General features: G+C 34.9%; 2 protein-coding genes across 2 annotated transcripts; one reads left to right on the top strand and one right to left on the bottom strand.

Moving 5' to 3' along the window:
* Positions 1 to 3,401: 3,401 nt before the first annotated feature.
* LARP6B (RNA-binding protein) lies at positions 3,402 to 12,053 on the top strand. Its single transcript, XM_028247001.2, has 10 exons — positions 3,402 to 4,257; positions 8,566 to 8,647; positions 9,007 to 9,101; positions 9,244 to 9,315; positions 9,592 to 9,671; positions 9,783 to 9,882; positions 10,463 to 10,510; positions 10,621 to 10,689; positions 11,073 to 11,228; positions 11,404 to 12,053. Exons 1-10 carry the CDS (start codon positions 3,691 to 3,693, stop codon positions 11,668 to 11,670), a joined length of 1,536 nt encoding a protein of 511 aa, XP_028102802.2. The 5' UTR covers positions 3,402 to 3,690; the 3' UTR covers positions 11,671 to 12,053.
* Positions 12,054 to 13,863: 1,810 nt separating this feature from the next.
* ATWHY2 (WHIRLY 2) lies at positions 13,864 to 18,712 on the bottom strand. Its single transcript, XM_028247002.2, has 8 exons — positions 18,575 to 18,712; positions 16,772 to 16,887; positions 16,556 to 16,653; positions 16,270 to 16,362; positions 15,834 to 15,928; positions 15,573 to 15,640; positions 14,563 to 14,651; positions 13,864 to 14,270 (listed from the first exon to the last, which is right to left on the bottom strand). Exons 1-8 carry the CDS (start codon positions 18,607 to 18,609, stop codon positions 14,148 to 14,150), a joined length of 717 nt encoding a protein of 238 aa, XP_028102803.2. The 5' UTR covers positions 18,610 to 18,712; the 3' UTR covers positions 13,864 to 14,147.
* Between the last annotated feature and the right edge of the window lie 342 nt (positions 18,713 to 19,054).

Raw genomic sequence — 19,054 nt, 5'->3', positions numbered from 1 at the left:
TGTGCACGCATTTCGAGGCACCTCATTTTCTGCCATCGGCATCTTATGTGAGTGTGGCTGAGGCTCTCTCATGTTAGTATAAGTCCATTTTGCATTTTCCATGTCATTTGCATTGCGTATGCACCGCCTCGGTTTGCGTGCCCGTGTGCACGCATTTCGAGGCACTTCATTTTCTGCCATCGGCATCTTATGTGAGTGTGGCTGAGGCTCTCTCATGTTAGTATAAGTCCATTTGTCATTTTCCATGTCATTTGCATTGCGTATGCACCGCCTCGGTTTGCGTGCCCGTGTGCACGCATTTCGAGGCACTTCATTTTCTGCCATCGGCATCTTATGTGAGTGTGGCTGAGGCTCTCTCATGTTAGTATAAGTCCATTTGTCATTTTCCATGTCATTTGCATTGCGTATGCACCGCCTCGGTTTGCGTGCCCGTGTGCACGCATTTCGAGGCACCTCATTTTCTGCCATCGGCATCTCATGTGAGTGCGGCTGAGGCTCACTCATGTTGGTATAAGCCCATTTTTCTTTTTTCATATCATCGCCTCGGTTTGCGTGCCCGCGTGCACGTATTTCGAGACACATATCATCGCCTCGGTTTGTGTGCCCGCGTGCACGTATTTCGAGACACATATCATCGCCTCAGTTTGTGTGCCCGCGTGCACGTATTTCGAGACACCTATCATCGCCTCGATTTGCGTGCCCGCGTGCACATATTTCGAGGCACCTCATTTTCAGTGCATTCTGTCATTTTCTCGGTTTGCGTGCCCGTGTGCACGCATTTCGAGACATCTCATTTTCATAGCATTGTATATGTTAGGATTGCATCTTAGTTGCATTTCACGCATATCATGCATATTGCATCGTGTCCGGAATATGAGTTAGCCCGGGCACGGGAAACGAGGTATGTTTCGTACTCCGAGTGACGGAATGTGTCTCAATTCCCCAGTCACCGACACTCCGGATTATCCATGATGGAGTTAGGTTTTAGCTGTAGTTTCATGTGCATTCATCCTATATTGAGTTGTGCATTTCGACTCCTCTGCCATCATGCCTCGGTATGCGTGATTGGTGGCACGAGGATCGAGACATGCATATATTTGTGCAAATACATTGCTATGCCCCTTTCTTGCTCTCTGTTGCAGCAAAATCAAGAATCAGCAACTTTCCGGGACTTGGCACGCTTTTCAAAAAATAACAGGTGTAAACAGAGGCTAATTGGGGCATTCCGGTGGATTTCCGCGCAAGACAGTCCGGACATGCATCATCCACCAGAAGCAAGGCAGTCCCTGGCTTGCACGCCAGTTTATTTGCTTTCTAGTTAATTCATTAATTAATTAGAATTCTGTAATATTTTGGACTGTAATATTCTTTTATTTTGGGGACTGTAATATTTGGACTGTATTATTTATTTGGACCCTCCGAGTGAGGGCACAACTGTAATAAGTGTGGGTGAGTGTGATGTATGTCTTCCAACCCCACGTCTTTCTCCCTTTTATTTATCCGCTTTTGATGGTTAGATTAGGGCATATTTCAATTAGCATACAGTATGACAGCATGTTTGCATCATTCATCTGTATTGCATGCATCGGGCTCGGCGCATCATACTAACTGCATTGTACTTTCAATTCCAAATTGAATACATGGTAGTTATAGCATTCCATATGCCATCTTAGAATAACCGAGCCTGCTATAGTTGCATTTTGCATGTGTTGCATTAGGCATTTCTGTACACTTAGGATCATGCATGATTTCTAATATAGTTTCTATTTTGGCTTGGAGTACTCGGTGAGTTTTATGCTTTAGCATCCTTGCATACGTGTGAGTGAATGCCATGATAGCATGCTTACCATGAGGCTATGTGCTTATATGATATAACTGCCTGAATGCCTGTGGGTGAAGGTCGGGTTATCAGAATTTGAGTAAATCATCAAATGTTTCAAGCCTACCTGCGGGTAGCAAAACCTCTTTCAAAAAAGGCAAACATGAAATGTTTTGTTCCAATTCGGGCGACCCGGTCTATACTTATATGCTGTGCGCATCACATAGTAACCTAGGCTAATAACCGGTATAAGAACTCACAATGTTTTCAAAAATTGATATCATGGTTAGTAGAGGCCGGCCTATGACCGGGTGAGCGGGGGTGCTCACGAAGTGACCTTCCCCAATCGTACCCAAGTTCCCGAGCCGAGGCAACTTTGGTGATGACGGACACGTGGCCTTTTGGCACCGAGTCAGGGTTTCCTAAATTTCCCAAAATAAAATATTTAGGTGGCGACTCTGTATCTGGCAAAGCAGTCCATGTTTGGCACTTCTTTCAAAAATCAGTTTTCCTAAAACGATTTGCCGGATTTGGACTCTTTGGTTCAGATTTAGAACCGTGACTGCGAAAAGTCGAGTCCGAGCTGTAGCGAGGTCCCCCCACGGGCTTGTTACACTTTGATGTTCAACTTCTTGTTAAAATTCAAACTTGACTAAGGGTTGGTTTGGGGTGTCCTAAAAAAGTACACTTTTTGTCTTTTTACAAAAAGATATGCAGAAAAGTAGAGAGGTGATTTGATGTAAAAAAGATAAAAAGATAAAAAGATGGATTATATAGGTTATGCCAAACCAAGCCTAACTATAATTACCTTGAGATGGTGTAATACAATTGTCACCATCTTGAATTGAAAAGCCTCAAATCCTTATATTGCCTCATGTAGCACATGTATCTTCCTAAACAAAATGGATATGAAGAGTCACGACAGATGGAGCATGACCAGTCAATCTTGATTTGTGTATCGAGTTAAGATTCTTGTCAAATACATTATTTGAATCTATGTGATTAAGAGTGTTCACTGCAACTTCTTGATCATATTCAAAATCATTCGAATGTGTGTCCCTGATTAAGAGAATTGTTCGGGTCTAACTCTGTACATGTCTTTAATTTTAAATTTGAGTAAAAAACTTGATTTAATATGAATTACTTTAAACTCTTTTATCAATTTTTTTTTTTTTATAAAAAAATTACTCTCATATTCCAAATTTATCATTTCATTAAATTTAATCAAAAAAATAATCTCCAATGTTATTTTATTTTATTTTAAATTTCATCAATTTTATATAAGTTGGTAAAAAAAAAATTCTTAATTTATTTGATAAACATTTAATGAATGAATTTGAATAATTTTTCAACCTACTTTTATCAAATTTAAATTTAGGCCTAGTTTGGGAAGACTAAATAAGTGCACTTTTTGACTTTTTATGAAATATGGGTTGGGTTTGAAGTGATGTGTTAGAGAGGTGATGTGACTTAAATAAGATGATATGACTTAAATAGGATAGTGACTTTTTGACTTTTTGTCTTTTTTCAATTATGCCAAACTTGACCTTAATGTCAAAAAAAAAAAAAAAAAAAAAAAAAAAAAAAAAAAGTTGGGGATGGAGATGTCAAATACAGTAGACACCCACATCACATGATCACCATAGGGCAAGTATAAAGTGGGAGCCCGGTACAGTCCTCAAACCGAGAATCCCTCTCCATTGTCTCTCCTCCCCCAGGGGCTCTCTCTTTCGCTTCGCTTGCTTGCTTGCTTGCTTGCTCTCTCCAGAGGAGACACACACCATACCCCTCCAAAACCCTAAATCCCCTTTTTTGCAGAAGTAGAACAAAACCCTAAAAATAAAATAAAAATAATAAAAAAAAAATTCACCATGGCCCAAGACTCGTCAAATTCAGTATCAGAAACCCTAGATTCGTCTCACCCCCTCCCCGATCGCATCATCGTCCCCGATCTTCATCAATCTGCAACTACAACCTCCTCAGACTCACCATTGCCGTCAGATCCATCTCTCTCTCGAAACTCATCTTTCAGTCGACTCAACGCCAAAGCACCCGAGTTCGTCCCTCGCAGCAACTCATCTTCTTCCTCCTCTTCTTCTTCGCCTCGGACCACCGATGTGACTCAGTCCCAGCCCAGGATCGCTCCTCCTCCGCCTCCCCCTCCCGGATTGGTCCACGTGTATCCAGGTCCCAACCCTGCTTTCCATGTCCCGATTGCGGTGCCGGTTCAGTATCCTCATCATGTTCCGGTTCAGTATCGTCCTCATCATCACCACCATCATCACCATCAGCATCGTCCTCAGTACTATGGAGTTGGGTTTGTTGATAATCAGGAGGTTTCTGTGCAAGCTCAGCAATCAGGTCCTGTTGAGCCCGATCATGCGCCTCCATTGAAAAATGGTCTATCTGAGGAAGCTAATCAGAAGATTCTCAATCAGGCAAACTCCTATAAGGATTAATTATTTGATACTTCTTTCCTGTGCTTCGATTAACGTGTTTTTGGTAAACTAGTTCAGTAATTTTTATGGGTTTCTCGACATTTGATGAATTTCATGCATTTACATAAGACCTGCATATATTGTGTGGATTATTTCATTGATAATGGGGACTTGTTTGCAAATATTTTGTCTTAGGATTGCTGATCATAGTATATGTCTAGGCACCCTATCATCAAGGTTATTAAAATCGGATTCTATGTAGGATTGGTGAGAGGATCTCATGGACTGGATCGTAAGATCAGATCGAGGATTGTAAAATTTTACTTTCTATTAAAAATAAAGTAAAAACACAAATAAGGATGGTTTAAAATGAAGTGAAAAATTACAAACTCAGCGATCCTACTTAAGGTCATACATACAACCCCACACGATCTTACTTGCGATCCTACTTACGATCATACATACAATCCTACACGATCCTACTTGCGATCTTGCTATATCACTGATCCCACAACGATTTGGATCATTTACGTTCTTACGATCTGGATTGTGATTTTGATAACAATGCCTATCATAAGTTTTTTTTCCTTCTAAATCTATATAAAAAAATATATATATGTAGATCCTCCTTTTTTTCTTTGTACCTTTCTATTAATCTTCTTAGTAAATATATCATTTGTATAGTTGATCTACTTGGCATAAATCCAAATTACTTCCTTGACACTATTGTTGTAATGACACTATTGCTGTAATAACCCTTGAGTGATGCTCAATCACACTCTCATAATTTCATTGTATGATCCATTAGCTGAATGCCTCCATAGTTCTAGTTGAAATTCTGGATATTTGTATATATGGTACTAAAATTCTTTTTCTCTACTTGTCCAGCATTTTCTTAGTTATTTGAATCTTGTTAAACAATTTTGTTAAAAACAAAATAGTGATACAATTACAATTTTGCTAAACATTTTCAAACCTCAATTGTGATGCAATTTGTTCCTAATGCCTTACTGTGTTTCATCTTCCTCAGTTCATCTTTCTCAGTGTAAATTACACCTCAAACTCACTTAGTTTTTTAGTCAAACTTAATTTTAATTCAGAACATGATGTCCAGAAACTACCACTACACAAGACAAAAACTTATTTGACATAGTATATATTTCATGTATATTAGTATACATGAATTTGACTTCTCTAGGGCACTATATATGTCATATTAACAAAGATGAAGAATATAGAAAGTGGATGGGGTAGGGGAAGAAATCTAATAAAGTTAAAGTAGAGTGGAGGTAAGCAAAAGAAAGAAAGTTAAAGTAGAGTGGAGGTAAGCAAAAGAAAGAAAATAGTTGAATGGCCCATACGGTCTTCTTGTTTTGTGTGTGTATATATATGTGGTCATCCTACAATGCACACCCCTTTTTAGGGCGTGTACATATGCAAGTTCTGTCATTTACCACAAATGGCATAATATATATCACTTTCAGTCATAACTAAATATATAATGCTTCATATGTATTAGTTGAAACATCATGCACAGCAAGCCTAACCTCAACTCTCAGCGAGCAACACAGGTCATATTGTGCGGATCTGTAGCTTCCACTAACAAAGCAACACCTCTATTATGATGAAAAAGGCAAAGGGTGTTAATTATGTATTCAAGTGCATGTGAATGAAAATATACAGGTAACAAATATATGTGAAGGTGTTCTGCAAATGATAGAACATAGTAAATGAAAACATTAGATATTCAAACACCTTGGGAAATGGGAATAGATATGTGATTCATTAAGAGATAGAGACAGTGAGTTTTGAAACTCTCTTTTTTGCTTGTCTAGAAGCCTTTAACCATAGCAAGTTAGAATGCAGATAAATAGTCTGAGCTGCTTGTTTCACTAATTTGTTGGATCATGCAAGTTTTGGATGTTGCTTATCTGAAATATTGTTGCTCCATTGGCAATATCAAGTATCTTCTTCATCCTATAATTCCATATGAAGTGTGTAAAAATTATGCAAAAACATTTCTGACCAACAAAGTTAGCTTATTTAACTAGAAACTCTATACTTGTTTAGGACGTTAGTGGTTCGAATCTCTTCACCTGTCCGAGTCTTATTCATATTTATTGGGATTTCTCCCGTCCACTTTGAAATTTATTTATATTAATTACATGTTATATTTGATGTTCATTATTATTGTAATTTATTAGGTTTCATTATAGGAATTTTTAGTGAAAAATCCTATATATTGAACTTTGTATCCATTAAGTCCCAAAAATATTTTACAAATCCAAAAAGTCTTATAACTATTTAAAAGATCAAAAACCCGTGTTTTTAAATGTAGTATTAAAAATGCTAACAAAAATTATATTTGAGGAGAAAATCAACACAGTTAGAGTACTTATTCAATTTGGATCAAAATTTATGTTTTTGAAAAAAATCATGTAGTTAGTACTTATGTTAATTGGACTCATATAGATATATATATAATATAATATAATAATGTGAATTTCTGGTAAATATAGAAGTTGTAAGTGTATATAATAAAAAAAATGAACTGAATAAATTCAGGCTTTCTAACTCTACCACATAAATTTGCACTAAACGTTCAATCAAATTTTACACTATTTTTGGTTCTAACAAGAAAATAGATTGAATTAATTAACCATCTTGAATGAATTTATGACCTAAAATTTGCCCGATTTAGACCATATTCCACCAAATAGTAATAGTTGGAATTTCATGTCAGACTAGTGAGATTTAATTAATTATTACACAAAAGAAAAAAATTAATGAAGGTTTAAATTTCAATGATAGGGTTGTGTCATTTAAATTTCACCTCTTATTTAATCAAGCAATATAGTTTCTAAGGTTGTCAATATCAATATTACAAAAAAAAAAAAAGAGTTTGTATTATGCAAAATATGGGACCCCACTTTCAATATGTTATCTTCAAATCTGTATTGTAGCCATTCTAATGAAATGAAGTTCTTCATTTTATCCTTTTTTTTTTTCTTTATTAAAAAAAAAAAAAGAAAAGAAAAGAAAAAGAAGAGAGGGCTTCAAACCTTGGCTCTTGCGACATTAAATGTTATTATATTCATCTCTTCTTAAGTTTTCTAATTGTTTTTCATTTTATAGTTTTTCAAAATAACTTTTTCACCTTTCCCTAATCTCTTTATCTTTTGTTAACACTCTCAAATCCTTACTTTTCAGAATCTCTTATTTTTCTTTCTTTTGTATTTTTTTCCCCTTTGTTTACTATCTAATTTAATATAAAGATCGTTGTAGGCTTTTCACTTAGCATCTCTAATTGTCCTTTTAACCTCATTAATAGCCAACTTATATATCTCTTAAAAGAATTCTCATTTTTATCCTTTTGTCACTTTTCAAAACACTATTTTTTTTTTTTACTACGGCTTGCATCTCATTATTCCACCATCAAGTATCTTTGGATTTAGGGCATTTTCCTTTTGACTCTTCCAGGATTTCTTTTGATATTCTTTTAATGCATTCCGTCATTATATTCCGCATGTTATTAGCATCACATTCCAAACTCTACGTTGCTTCCTTAAATTTTTGTCCTTAAATGTATATAATTTCTCACATTTAGATTTCACTATGTTGTTCGTGGGTGTTTAATATCTTTTCCACATGTTATTAACATCACATTCCAAACTCTACGTTGCTTCCTTAAATTTATATAATTTCTCACATTTAGATTTCACTATGTTGTTCGTGGGTGTTTAATATCTTTTCCGGTTTGACTTTGCGCTTTGTTGTATATATCTAGTATTGTTAGCATATGTTGTGACATTAAACTCTCTCCGCAGATAACCTTGAAATTTTTACATATTAAACTATTTATTTTTCATATCATAAGTGCAGACTGTATAGAGGATTCATTTGTGGTGTTGGGGACATGAGCAGAGGGGCTTGTGCAGCTCATTGTGGTTTGTGGAAACTGACCTAAGTAATTGAAGTGAAAAACAATAATGGTTTTGCTTCCTCTGTTGTAGTCAAGCTCATATCGTATGGAAAATTTGTAAATTACCTCCTTTTTTATTTTTTATTTCTTATTTCTTATTTCATGGAATTGTGAACTTTTTATTGGTGGAAGAATACAAAACTTGCTTGATTATGTAAGCTAATTTTCTGCTTCTGTTTATTTGTGTTTTCTACAAATGTCAATATTTATTTTTATATTGAATATCATAGATTTACCTCCTCTTCTCCGCAATTAACAACCTGTTTTTTCAACCCTCTCCTTTATAAGTTTGCTCTTATTCTCGTATGAATTTAAACCCATTGTAGGTGGAGTATTATTTTAGTGATCTAAATTTGGCCACTACAGATCATCTAATGAGGTTTATCAACAAAGATGCTGAAGGATATGGTATGATTTCTGTGTTTCATGCTTTCACAATTGTTTTATGCCTATTATAAACTTTCCTTTTCCCCCCCCAATTAGTAGCAGATTAATTACAAACATGAGAATAATTACATCAAACTAAATAATTATAGTCCAACAACACATAACTAGAAGTGAGGCACTCCTAGGAATTCAAAATGTACAGAAATAGACATTTTGTGCTAGATCTTTGGGCTTAAATTGATGTTGACAGTTTCCAATTTAATTTTAGGTCTTTAAAATTATTGCCTAGTCGTATTCAATTCTCTTTTTTTTGTTGATAGTTTTTTAAGAATGAATGTTCCATATTGTTCTAACATTTGTCTTGTCCTCGTGTTGTGTAGTGCCAATATCTATTGTTGCATCTTTTAAGAAGATTAAAGCCCTCATAAGTAGTAATTCTCAGCTTGCTAGTATTCTGCAGAACTCAGCGAAGCTTGTGAGTTCTTTGATCCAGGCTTGCTTTTTTTTTTTTTTAATTTTTTATAATACCCTCTTGTTTGGCAGAGATGCCTTTTCTATATCATTACTATCATTGTTTATTTATTTATTTATTTATTTTTTGATACTACACTCTGCAGGTGGTTAGTGAAGATGGGAAGAAAGTCAGGCGCCTCCATCCCTTGACTGAGTCAGAAATGGAAGAGTTGCAAGTAGGTTTCATTTGTTGTTTTGATTATGCTTATTCTTACGTGTTTGTGATATCAACTTGTGTGTGGTGGTTTGTAATATCCATCTTTCTCCTTTGGTTGTGCCATGTTCAAAGGAAATTTATGACTTGTGAGCAACTTATATTACATTTTTTCCTGTCATTGTCTTGTTGTGACTGTTAATGTCAAATATTTGTTTGGACTGGATGATTCTTAGATACTCCTAATGTCTTATTTATCTTTTGACTTTTAATTTTCTATACTTGTTCTAATTTGTAGTCACGCATAGTTGTTGCTGAAAATTTACCAGAGGACCATTGCCACCAGAACCTCATGAAGATTTTCTCTGCGGTGGGAAGGTACAGAATTTATCTTTGTCAGAAACATTTTAACTGTATATATGTAAGATTTCTAATAGAAAATGTTTATAATTAATTCTGGTTATTTGTTTATTGATTGTTCTTTGCTAGTGTGAAAACAATTCGTAACTGTCAGCCTCAGACATCCAATGGTGGAGCATCTTCAGCAAATAGATCAATAAAAGCGGACAGCATGCTTTTCAGTAATAAGGTAAAATTATGTAGCAAGTAGTTATTGCAGGTTCTCTGTTGACATTTTGTTTCAGTGCCACCTGATGCCAATTAGCAACTGAATTGTGGTTTGGCTCCATTTCAAGTTTTGAAAATTTGTTCCTAAGACCCATCGTTTCAACATATGTTTCTTCTTGAAATTTTCTTTATATTTGGTTGTTTTGTTACTCTACTTTTTCACTCATCATGTTAATTTGCGTGAAGATTTCATGGAAATCATAATTAAGGTGGGTTAATTTAACTTCCTGTAATCGGAAGGCGTTAATGTTTTTTGGTTCATGGGTTCACCTTGGATTCAGGGCTTGAGGGCCTGAGGCCCCCACAGATGGGCTCACTGATGCTCCTTTTTCATTCTGACTGGTTACACAATCTCCAGCCCTGAATGAATACAATACTAGAAGTCTAGAAGTTCAACTGTTTATAGTGTTTGATTGCTATCTGGACTTTGGATTCCTTGAAAATCGAAATAGGTTCTTTTAGTATTGTTAATTAATTGTCCATTGTCCGCTTTCAGGTTTGTTATTAGTGTCTAATATTCAAACTCTATGTTTTGTATGTAGCTTCATGCATTTGTGGAATATGAATCTCTTGAACTGGCTGAGAAGGCGGTAAGTACCAGTTATTTGCTATTATTTGGAGTCATTTTCTTATTTTCATGTTTTATTTTTATGTGTGTTATGACCACCAGAGGAAATAAGATGTGTTGTCTCTTTTACAGGTTGCAGAGCTGAATGATGAGGCGAACTGGAGGAGTGGTCTGAGAGTCCGTTTGCTTCTTAGACGCACAGTATGTTCCAACTGCCAAAGAATTATTCTTCCCTAATTTATTTTGAGACTGCAATCCTTATTGATATGTTCCTTAGGTGGATTAACTAAAAACAGTACACAAGGGTAGTGCATTGGTCCAAATGCCCTAGTCTTTTGTGACAATCAATGCAATAGAAAGCATATGAAGTATCTCAAAATTGATATAATATCTCTCTCTCTCTCTCTCTCTCTCTCTCATGCTTGTCTTCCTCGCATGCACACGAAAAAGAAGAGGTGTTTTCTTATATGCAGTTGCAATTATGTTAGTTTGATAGAGCAAGTTCCTTGTGTTGTTTACTAGTTTCAGTTGATTGTTCAAACTTCATGGTATTTGTTGATTGATGTCTGTGTTCTTCAACTCAGGCAAAATCTGCTCAAGCACGAGGGAAGAGAGTTGGGCATGAAGGTGATGCTCACTTCGAGGAAGATGACACATCTACTTCAGATCAGCCACAGCCAAATGAGAAACACCTTGAAGATCCTGCTCAACAATTTGATAACCAATCACACGAGTGTGCAGTAAGTTTCCTCACAATTTTTTTTCGCAAATATGTGGGCATTCCCCGTAGGCATTACTCAGAAAACCATGAGAATGGAATAATTTGAATTCAATTCTCCCAACTTCCGAAAGAACCATTTCCTTCTCACTCTCTCTCTCTCTCTCACACACATTTTTCTGACTTTGCGAGGATAGGTAGGAGAGGAGCACCAAAATGATAAAGAGGGAGGGCAGAAGAAGGGGCGGAGTCGTGGCCGAGGTAAGGGACGTGGACGAGCTCAATACCACCATCACAATAACCGTGGAAGTCATGTCGGAACTCCTCCCTCCAGTAATAATTCTGTCAATACAGAGCAGACAAGCAGCATAGCCAAGCAACAGCCTCCTGGGCCTCGCATGCCAGATGGGACTAGAGGGTTTTCTATGGGTCGGGGAAAGCCAGTTACTGTTAAAATTGCATGATAATGAATGGCTATATATTATTCTACAGAGTACAGGTGGGTTTTCTTGTATTGGTTATTGAATGATAATGACTTAATAGTATCCTACAGAGTGCAGGCGGTTTTCTTGTATCAACCAGTGAAGGAAGAGTTTATGTTGGAAGTGAGAAATGTGTCCTCTTTTGTGGATGGAGTTGATGGCATGGTTTTTACAAGGAGCAGTCAATATCCATTGTAATTGTGATTTGGCATTTATGAAGGTGGACCTAGCAGTGTTTGGGTTGAATAGTTTTTTATTTATTTTTTAGTGTGTTTTGTATCCCAGCCCAATTAACGAGCTTGGAGAAACAACCTTGTTTTTTGAAAATGTGTTATGGAGCATGTCAACAAAATGCAAGTTTCTACTGTTTTGCGTGGCCTACCTGATTCATGGGATGTACAAATTTCATTTTATTCTCCAATTATTTTCTTCTTAAAAATCAATTAGATTTGTCCTTTTAATTATATCAATTTTACACTTAACTGTTCTTGGGATCAATTTGACTCGTGTGGTCACCCACTATCTACAATTAGACAATTTGCTAATCTGGTTCCCAAAACTCTTCTTTGGAGGGGAAATTAAGTGTGTTTTTGGCCTATATACAACAATTTTGCGTGTGAGAAACTGCTCTATTTACGATTTGTAACCCTGGAATAACTCAAACTTCTTGTCGTCTTTTATGTGTTGGGTTGTTGGCCATAGGTTTGAAATACTTGATTTTCCGTCCAAAGAGTTTGAGGTACCATATCTACAAATTCATCGCGGACATCACTTTAAATAGCGGATGAGATTTCACATTAGAATGATAATTCTTGAATGTAAGAGTCCTTGAAATTGCATGAGCAGCTTGCTTCTAGTCCTTAATCGGACTGGACGATGTTGTTCGGCTAGTGAGGGTTCACCACGGGTCTTTTTTTGTAATCTAAACCATTCAATATGTATATGCCTATATAACAAATTGCATTAATCGGATATCGATAGTAATCTCATTTTATCAGTTTTTTGTCAACCGTTAATTTGTTTACTGTTTTTTTTTTATATATATACAAAACTAATTTGCTCACACAACTACTTATATCCGTTCAACGTGAATTTTTACAGACAAAATAGTATTTGACTAGTTCTACATATTGAACAATTCGGATTATTAAAACGAGACTCGTGATGAATCTCATGAACTGAACAATACCGTCTAGTTCGATTAAAGACAGGAGACAAGCTGCTCCCTTTTTCTTCAAAGCCTAATCTTTCGCTGTATGCTTAGTAAAGCTTATATTCAACTTACTTCTACCAACTAATTTGAAGATAATTAATTTCTTCCCTCACAAGAAAAAGAAAATGATAGAATTCTTAAATTGAAATGCCATGTAAAAAGTGAGCAGGCCGTTTCAATTTATGGGGACAATGAATTTTATGTACTATGGGGTATTTAGGAAGTAATTTTTTAATTTTTTTTGGGACTAAAATAGCACTAAAAGACAAAATAAACTAAAATAGTTAACAAGACAAAATATTACATTAAACTCATAATCATTTCACTTTTTATCTTGCAAACATCACATTTAACTACAAAAAAAATCTTACTATCTTCCCAAACACACAAATTTCAACCTCCTAAAATAGCTAAAAACTAAAATAGCCTACTAAACTAACAACTTCCCCAACACCCACTATATAAGAAAAGGAGATTTTTTTAAAACAAGAACACTATTTGGCATTTCCTATATTAAAATTTTTTATTTTTTTTATTTTTTTTATCCGTTTATCCTTTTTAAGTCACATTACCGTTCTATTTTTTTACACTTCTTTTCATAAAAAATCAAGAACTAAATATTTATTTAGATCACCAAAAATATTAAGACTTGTTGATCTCCACTAACTTGTTTTTCTACCACATAATAAGATGTTAATAAGTTAGTAGAGTTTAAATACTACAAGTCAGCATCACTACATTGACGAGTCTACAACCTCATCTCACTCAAGTGTCTCCTCATGACCACTTGAACTAGAACCCAAACTTGACTTTATAATAAAAAAAAAAGTGAAAAAAGCTATTAAAAAATATATATATATTTCATTTTTCTTTCCTCTCTCTTCCTTGATAAATCCAAGATCCAAACATAACAATGTTTGATATGAAAGCAAGAGTTTCCCCAAAGATTTAAACAGATAGGATTTAAGCAAAGCAAAATATCTACCATAGCTTAATTATAGTGAACTCGAGGAGGTGACATTTTAAGCAACACTCCTAGTGCCACACCCAAATTCTTTAAAACAAAAACAAAGCCAAGCAAATAGAACCCATGTACAGAATTTTTTCAAGGGTCATTTGATCCTGCAAATATTCATCGATCTTTTGGGAAGTGTCCAAAATAGAGGTTCTCAGACCTTGAAGGTGAGGTGGTACAAAAAGAAACACAAGCTCAAAACAAGTTGATATTTAGAAAATAACAAAAACTTCATTTATCCCATTCCGAATCCAAGAGCGGAGAAACAACCTTTGCTGACGATGGGTTTTCATACATGCTTTGAGGCAGCTGATGGGTATACCGGTCCCAGCCCATGAGGTGGGGCAAAGCAAACTGCAGAAGAAAAGGCCAAATTAAAATGAGAGCTGTGCAAAACATTTGACCCGAATGACATTTTTTTAGAAACAGAAAAGGCAGCAGATAAAATCTTGAATAACTTTATCGATAAAACATTAAGCGAATTTTCTATAAATACATTGGGTAAGGGTATGAGATTCTTCGACACATACTTGCACCTGACACCAGTTCCAGAGTCTATGTAACATAGGCATAAAAATAGGAAATACACAAGCAGTATTTCAGCTAAATGATAATTGAAGGTGAGTAAAGCAACAGTTTGTCATACACTGAAAGCTGTGCGCATCACTGCAAACTCGGCAGTAGTGACAGGAACTGAAAAGCGGTCATTGGTTTTTAGAATATTGTTGACAACACCTGCAAAGAAAAATGCAAATTCATAACAAACAATTTTCTAAGAGTGCAATTAGGGTGCATAGTTATGCAAAAAAATAAAACTATTTAAAGAGAACCACATCCTAACCAAGTAGTACTTCTTTCCCTCGTCATTTCCTTCCCATGGAAAATTCCTCATCAATTTTCCAATTCTACTAGCCACACTCACCAGAACTTAACACAAAGAAAAAAAGTAAATAGGAACACTAGACACAACTGACTGAACCAAAGTATATCTACCTCTAAAGATCAAAGCCCTCTTCCGTCCCTCAAATTTTTTCCAAATCTTCTCAATAAAGTTATTCCAAATCTTCTAGTCTGTTCATGTCTTTGTTCCCCCATTATGTTTCTTAGTGTGCACTCTACTTCATGGGTGTTTCTGCACCCTAGTCAATACACTTTGTGTTAAGTAGTCTCTCACATGCGAGGGAGGGTGTGAGAGCTTACTATAAATTCATTCCCTAAAAGCTTACGCATTTTTGGGCAACTAGTGACCTAACACACAGCAAATTTCTAACAGACCAAGGGGAAAAAAATCTCACAATAATTTAAAAGAAGCAACGTCAACAGGTCAGTTATGTTGTGAAAATAACATTAGCACTGTGTGCAGACATATTATATCGATGTTTAACATAATTCCACAATTACATTTTTACAGCTCTAACCTCATATTAGGAAGATAACTCCACTAACTAAACATTCAAAACTTAAGAGCACAAATTTTCACTAATAATGCACTACATGGTCTATACAAAACTAAAGATGTAGAAAGATGAACTGATTAATATATATATATATAAGAATATGTAAGATGTAGAAAGATGGACTGATTAATATATATATACAAATCATGTTTTGAAACAAAAAGTTCTACATATGCAATCCATGGATAAAAACACTTACTCAGTGAAATAAAGTAGCCATTATCATTTGGCTTAACTGATAAGGTCTTCCTCACCTGTCCTGCATTGCTGTAACATTAAATACTATTTAAACCTTCAATCAATCTTAAAATTAAAAATAAAAATAAAAATAAAAACTTTCACAACTAGAAAAGAGTGATGCTATGTGACACAAGATTTTAGCATTATGCAATTCTCATGGCAAGTTAAACAAAAAAGGTGATATATTCCATATAGAAACTACATATATTTCTGAAAGTACCTTGATAACATTGAAGGATCATGAAAGAATTCACAAGAATCTTTAGAACCCAAACTTATCAAAGATCCAACCTCCGTCGCAGACAAGGCAAACAACTGCAAAATGTTAATGAAATAGGTCAATAACTTGAAGATGTTTTTGGTGGAAGATGTACATGAGCTACTAAGATCCAGTAAGGAATGGTTAAGGAATGAGTCTTGTTCATAGGTTTTCAAGGCAGCTATAGAATATGACAAGTAAGTGACAATCTTGCAGGCAGCTGAAGTGTAATTGACATGCCACATCTAAAAGATCCAAGAAGATTCTATGTCAGCATTTCTTGTTAAAGATTTTTAAAGAAACTAAAAACATATGACACTGTGAATATTATTTGTGAATGTTCCATAGTAAAGAAACTATAATATTGCCAAGGAAACACTAAAGAATTCAACTGTACCTGCCTCTTTTCCCAGTCATACTTGCGTTCTCCAATAGCAGGCCAAAATTTCAACATAATACTGCCACGGCGATCAACTTTAAGACTTCCAGACTATGCAACATAAAAAATGAATGAGAAGCATATCTCCCTCTGTTTACCTATTTATCTATCTATCTCTGTATATATACACACACCTATAAACAAGTTCTCTTATGTAAATGATGGCATTCTCTTAATGTCATCTTTAATGAATTTTTTATTAATCAATATATATATATATGAACAAGATAAAAAAAAATCATACACCAAGTTTACTGAATGTTGGGAGAACAGGGGTAGCAGAAAATGCAGCTTTGCCCTTGTAAATAGAATAAGGTGCAATTATTCGGTCAGCGAATTTTCCTGAAGGCTCAGAAAAGGACACAAAATGATCTGGCTATCAAATAAACTGCAGTTAAAAGAAAAAAAGGGGAAGAGAAGGGGAAGGGGGAATGAAGATGTTTGATGAAATTGTAAATACCATCAGCGGACAAAGTTTCTCTAGCAGTAGAAATGAATGCCCGGGACATAAAACCTTGCAACGGTAAAGCATCTCTCACATCTTTTGCAGATAAGTTTCTTTGAGACAACTGATTCCTGTTTTGACAAGGAATTCAATACTAAACTTCAAAAAACAATCATCAAAAAAATTGATGAGCTTCAAAATCCAAGTCTAGAGATTGTTTTTGAATGCATTCAAAAGTATTTAGGGTGATCTGCTCCCTTTTTCTGTTCAACAAACTATTCAACTTTAACAACAACCAAAAAAACTTGCAGTCACCTAGTCGAGATGCCCTAATTCAAAAAACAAGCTTAAATTTATTGGATGCCGACTAAATAGTATGTTCTCTATATTAGCACACTCGCTGTTTTTCATAAAATCTCTCACTATTTTTTCCATGAGATAACAAAATAGAAAATTTTATTAAAAAGAAACAAAATAGATATATAAAAGAGAACAAAGTTTACAAGAAGTCTGCCAAATACATGATGCAAGAAAATAATTCAAATACATGATCAAAGAAACTTGCACTAGAGAATATGCCAAGGGGGCACAACCATTATAGAATCAAATAAAAGGAAAAAAGAATAAAGGAGAAAAAGAACAAAAAAATACCCAACATCCCCAATACAAACCAATGACCATCCACACCCAAAAACACAAATGTATCAATATTGTGCCAACTTCAGATAAGGCCTTTTTCAACTTCTGACATTGATTTCCATTTTTCTCCGCCAATTTTACCAATGACAATAGCATATTGGATTTCTGGATGCTTCTTTAAGGAAAATGATTTGTGGATGCTTCATACAAGACCACACCCTTTTATCGCTACGATTGATTAACCAAAGAAACACCCTCAAGAATGGAAATCAAATAAGCAAATTCATTTTCATCAAGATCAATAGGATTTCTGGAAAATGGAAATTCCAATGAATTGGAGAAGAATGAGATAAAACCATGGAAGCAACTGACGAGATCGTGATAAGGGAATTAGCAAAAGATAACTTTCCCCTCGAAACATCCTCCCCAAAAAGAAGACACTCCCCATTTCCCACATTAAGTCAAGTAAATTGAAAAAAAAAAAAAAAAAAACGTTAAAGATTTTGAGGGAGGAATTTCCATGGATATTGGTAGTTCCCCCGATCAACCACACTAAATAGCCAAAACATAAAAGTGAGGTGAAGCAACTGCCCAAACTTATCTTGCAAAAACCCTAAACTTCCCAGGAAACCCTGCAACAAGCAACTGCAGAAAACATAAAAGTAGAGCGAAGACCACACCCGCGTCGAAAATATAATCAACCCATAGCTTTAAAGCACATAATAATGTTTGCTTAGAGATCATGTTTACAACAATGATGCTAGAAATGCTTAAATCCCACAGTCACCAAGTACATACAACTTTTTACCCCCAATACATTTATGACAAACAAAATATAAACCTAGAATAACAGAGCCAACATCAACTACTAATCTCTTCACACATTTCCTGCTCAAAATCAAAACTTTATAAAGTTAAAAAATAAATAAATAAATAAATAAATAAAATTAAAAATCTCTATGGGTAGAGTGAAAAATTGGAGGAAATTTAAAATGGGTAGTTTTCCTTTCATGATCCACTCGCATGAAGCAAATTTACAGCTGAAAATTTTGTCATTTTCTGAATAAATTCTTTTCCAGTGATGAAGAAAAGGTGTCGATAGATTTCGTAGAGATTGAGAAGTTAAGGAGGTTTCTGAGACAAGTATGAGTTGGGTTTAGGGTATTGAGTTTGGTTTACCTGAAGTGGAAGAGGGACGACGAAAGCTTCGACATCGCTCCAAGGTTCGTCAATGGAGCCTCGAATCCAGGAGAGGGGTAGAGAATTCGCACTGCACTAGTCCAGGAGAGTGTGACCTTAGGCACCACGAGGCTTATATGTCGCACTTGGTTTTTTTTAAATTAATTTCAAAATTTTGAAATTAATTTGAAAAAAAATAGACATCAAAATAATACTTATTTTTCAATTTTTAAAAATTTGGTTTGGATTTTAAAATTCACTTTTTAGAAAATTAAAATTTTTTATTTTTCATATTTTTTTAATTTTGCCAATTTTTTTAATATTCTAAGTATTTTTTTAATTTTTAGATACATCTAACATAAATATACTTAAAAAATATAATATTTGTGAAAAAAAATCTTTTGAAAATTCACTAAATATCCAAAAAAAATGAGAATTCAATATATTTTTTGTATTGTAATGTATTTATTGATTTTTTAA

The sequence above is a fragment of the Camellia sinensis genome, chromosome 6, assembly GCF_055761805.1.
Source record: "Camellia sinensis isolate YWXY chromosome 6, ASM5576180v1, whole genome shotgun sequence".
Lineage (NCBI taxonomy): Eukaryota > Viridiplantae > Streptophyta > Magnoliopsida > Ericales > Theaceae > Camellia > Camellia sinensis.
The sequence above is the reverse complement of the archived record's forward strand: the minus strand, read 5'-3'. Positions and strand labels throughout refer to the sequence as shown.

What these genes read in the sequence shown, in the direction of transcription:
- LARP6B (XM_028247001.2), top strand. Translation starts at nt 3,691, where the DNA reads ATGGCCCAAGACTCGTCAAATTCAGTATCAGAAACCCTAGATTCGTCT. An exon ending in CAAAGATGCTGAAGGATATG is followed by an intron (nt 8,648 to 9,006) that starts GTATGATTTCTG and finishes CGTGTTGTGTAG; the next exon opens with TGCCAATATCTATTGTTGCA. An exon ending in CAGAAATGGAAGAGTTGCAA is followed by an intron (nt 9,316 to 9,591) that starts GTAGGTTTCATT and finishes TCTAATTTGTAG; the next exon opens with TCACGCATAGTTGTTGCTGA.
- ATWHY2 (XM_028247002.2), bottom strand. Translation starts at nt 18,609, where the DNA reads ATGTCGAAGCTTTCGTCGTCCCTCTTCCACTTCAG. An exon ending in TCGTCCCTCTTCCACTTCAG is followed by an intron (nt 16,888 to 18,574) that starts GTAAACCAAACT and finishes TTGTCAAAACAG; the next exon opens with GAATCAGTTGTCTCAAAGAA. An exon ending in ATGACTGGGAAAAGAGGCAG is followed by an intron (nt 15,929 to 16,269) that starts GTACAGTTGAAT and finishes AACATTTTGCAG; the next exon opens with TTGTTTGCCTTGTCTGCGAC.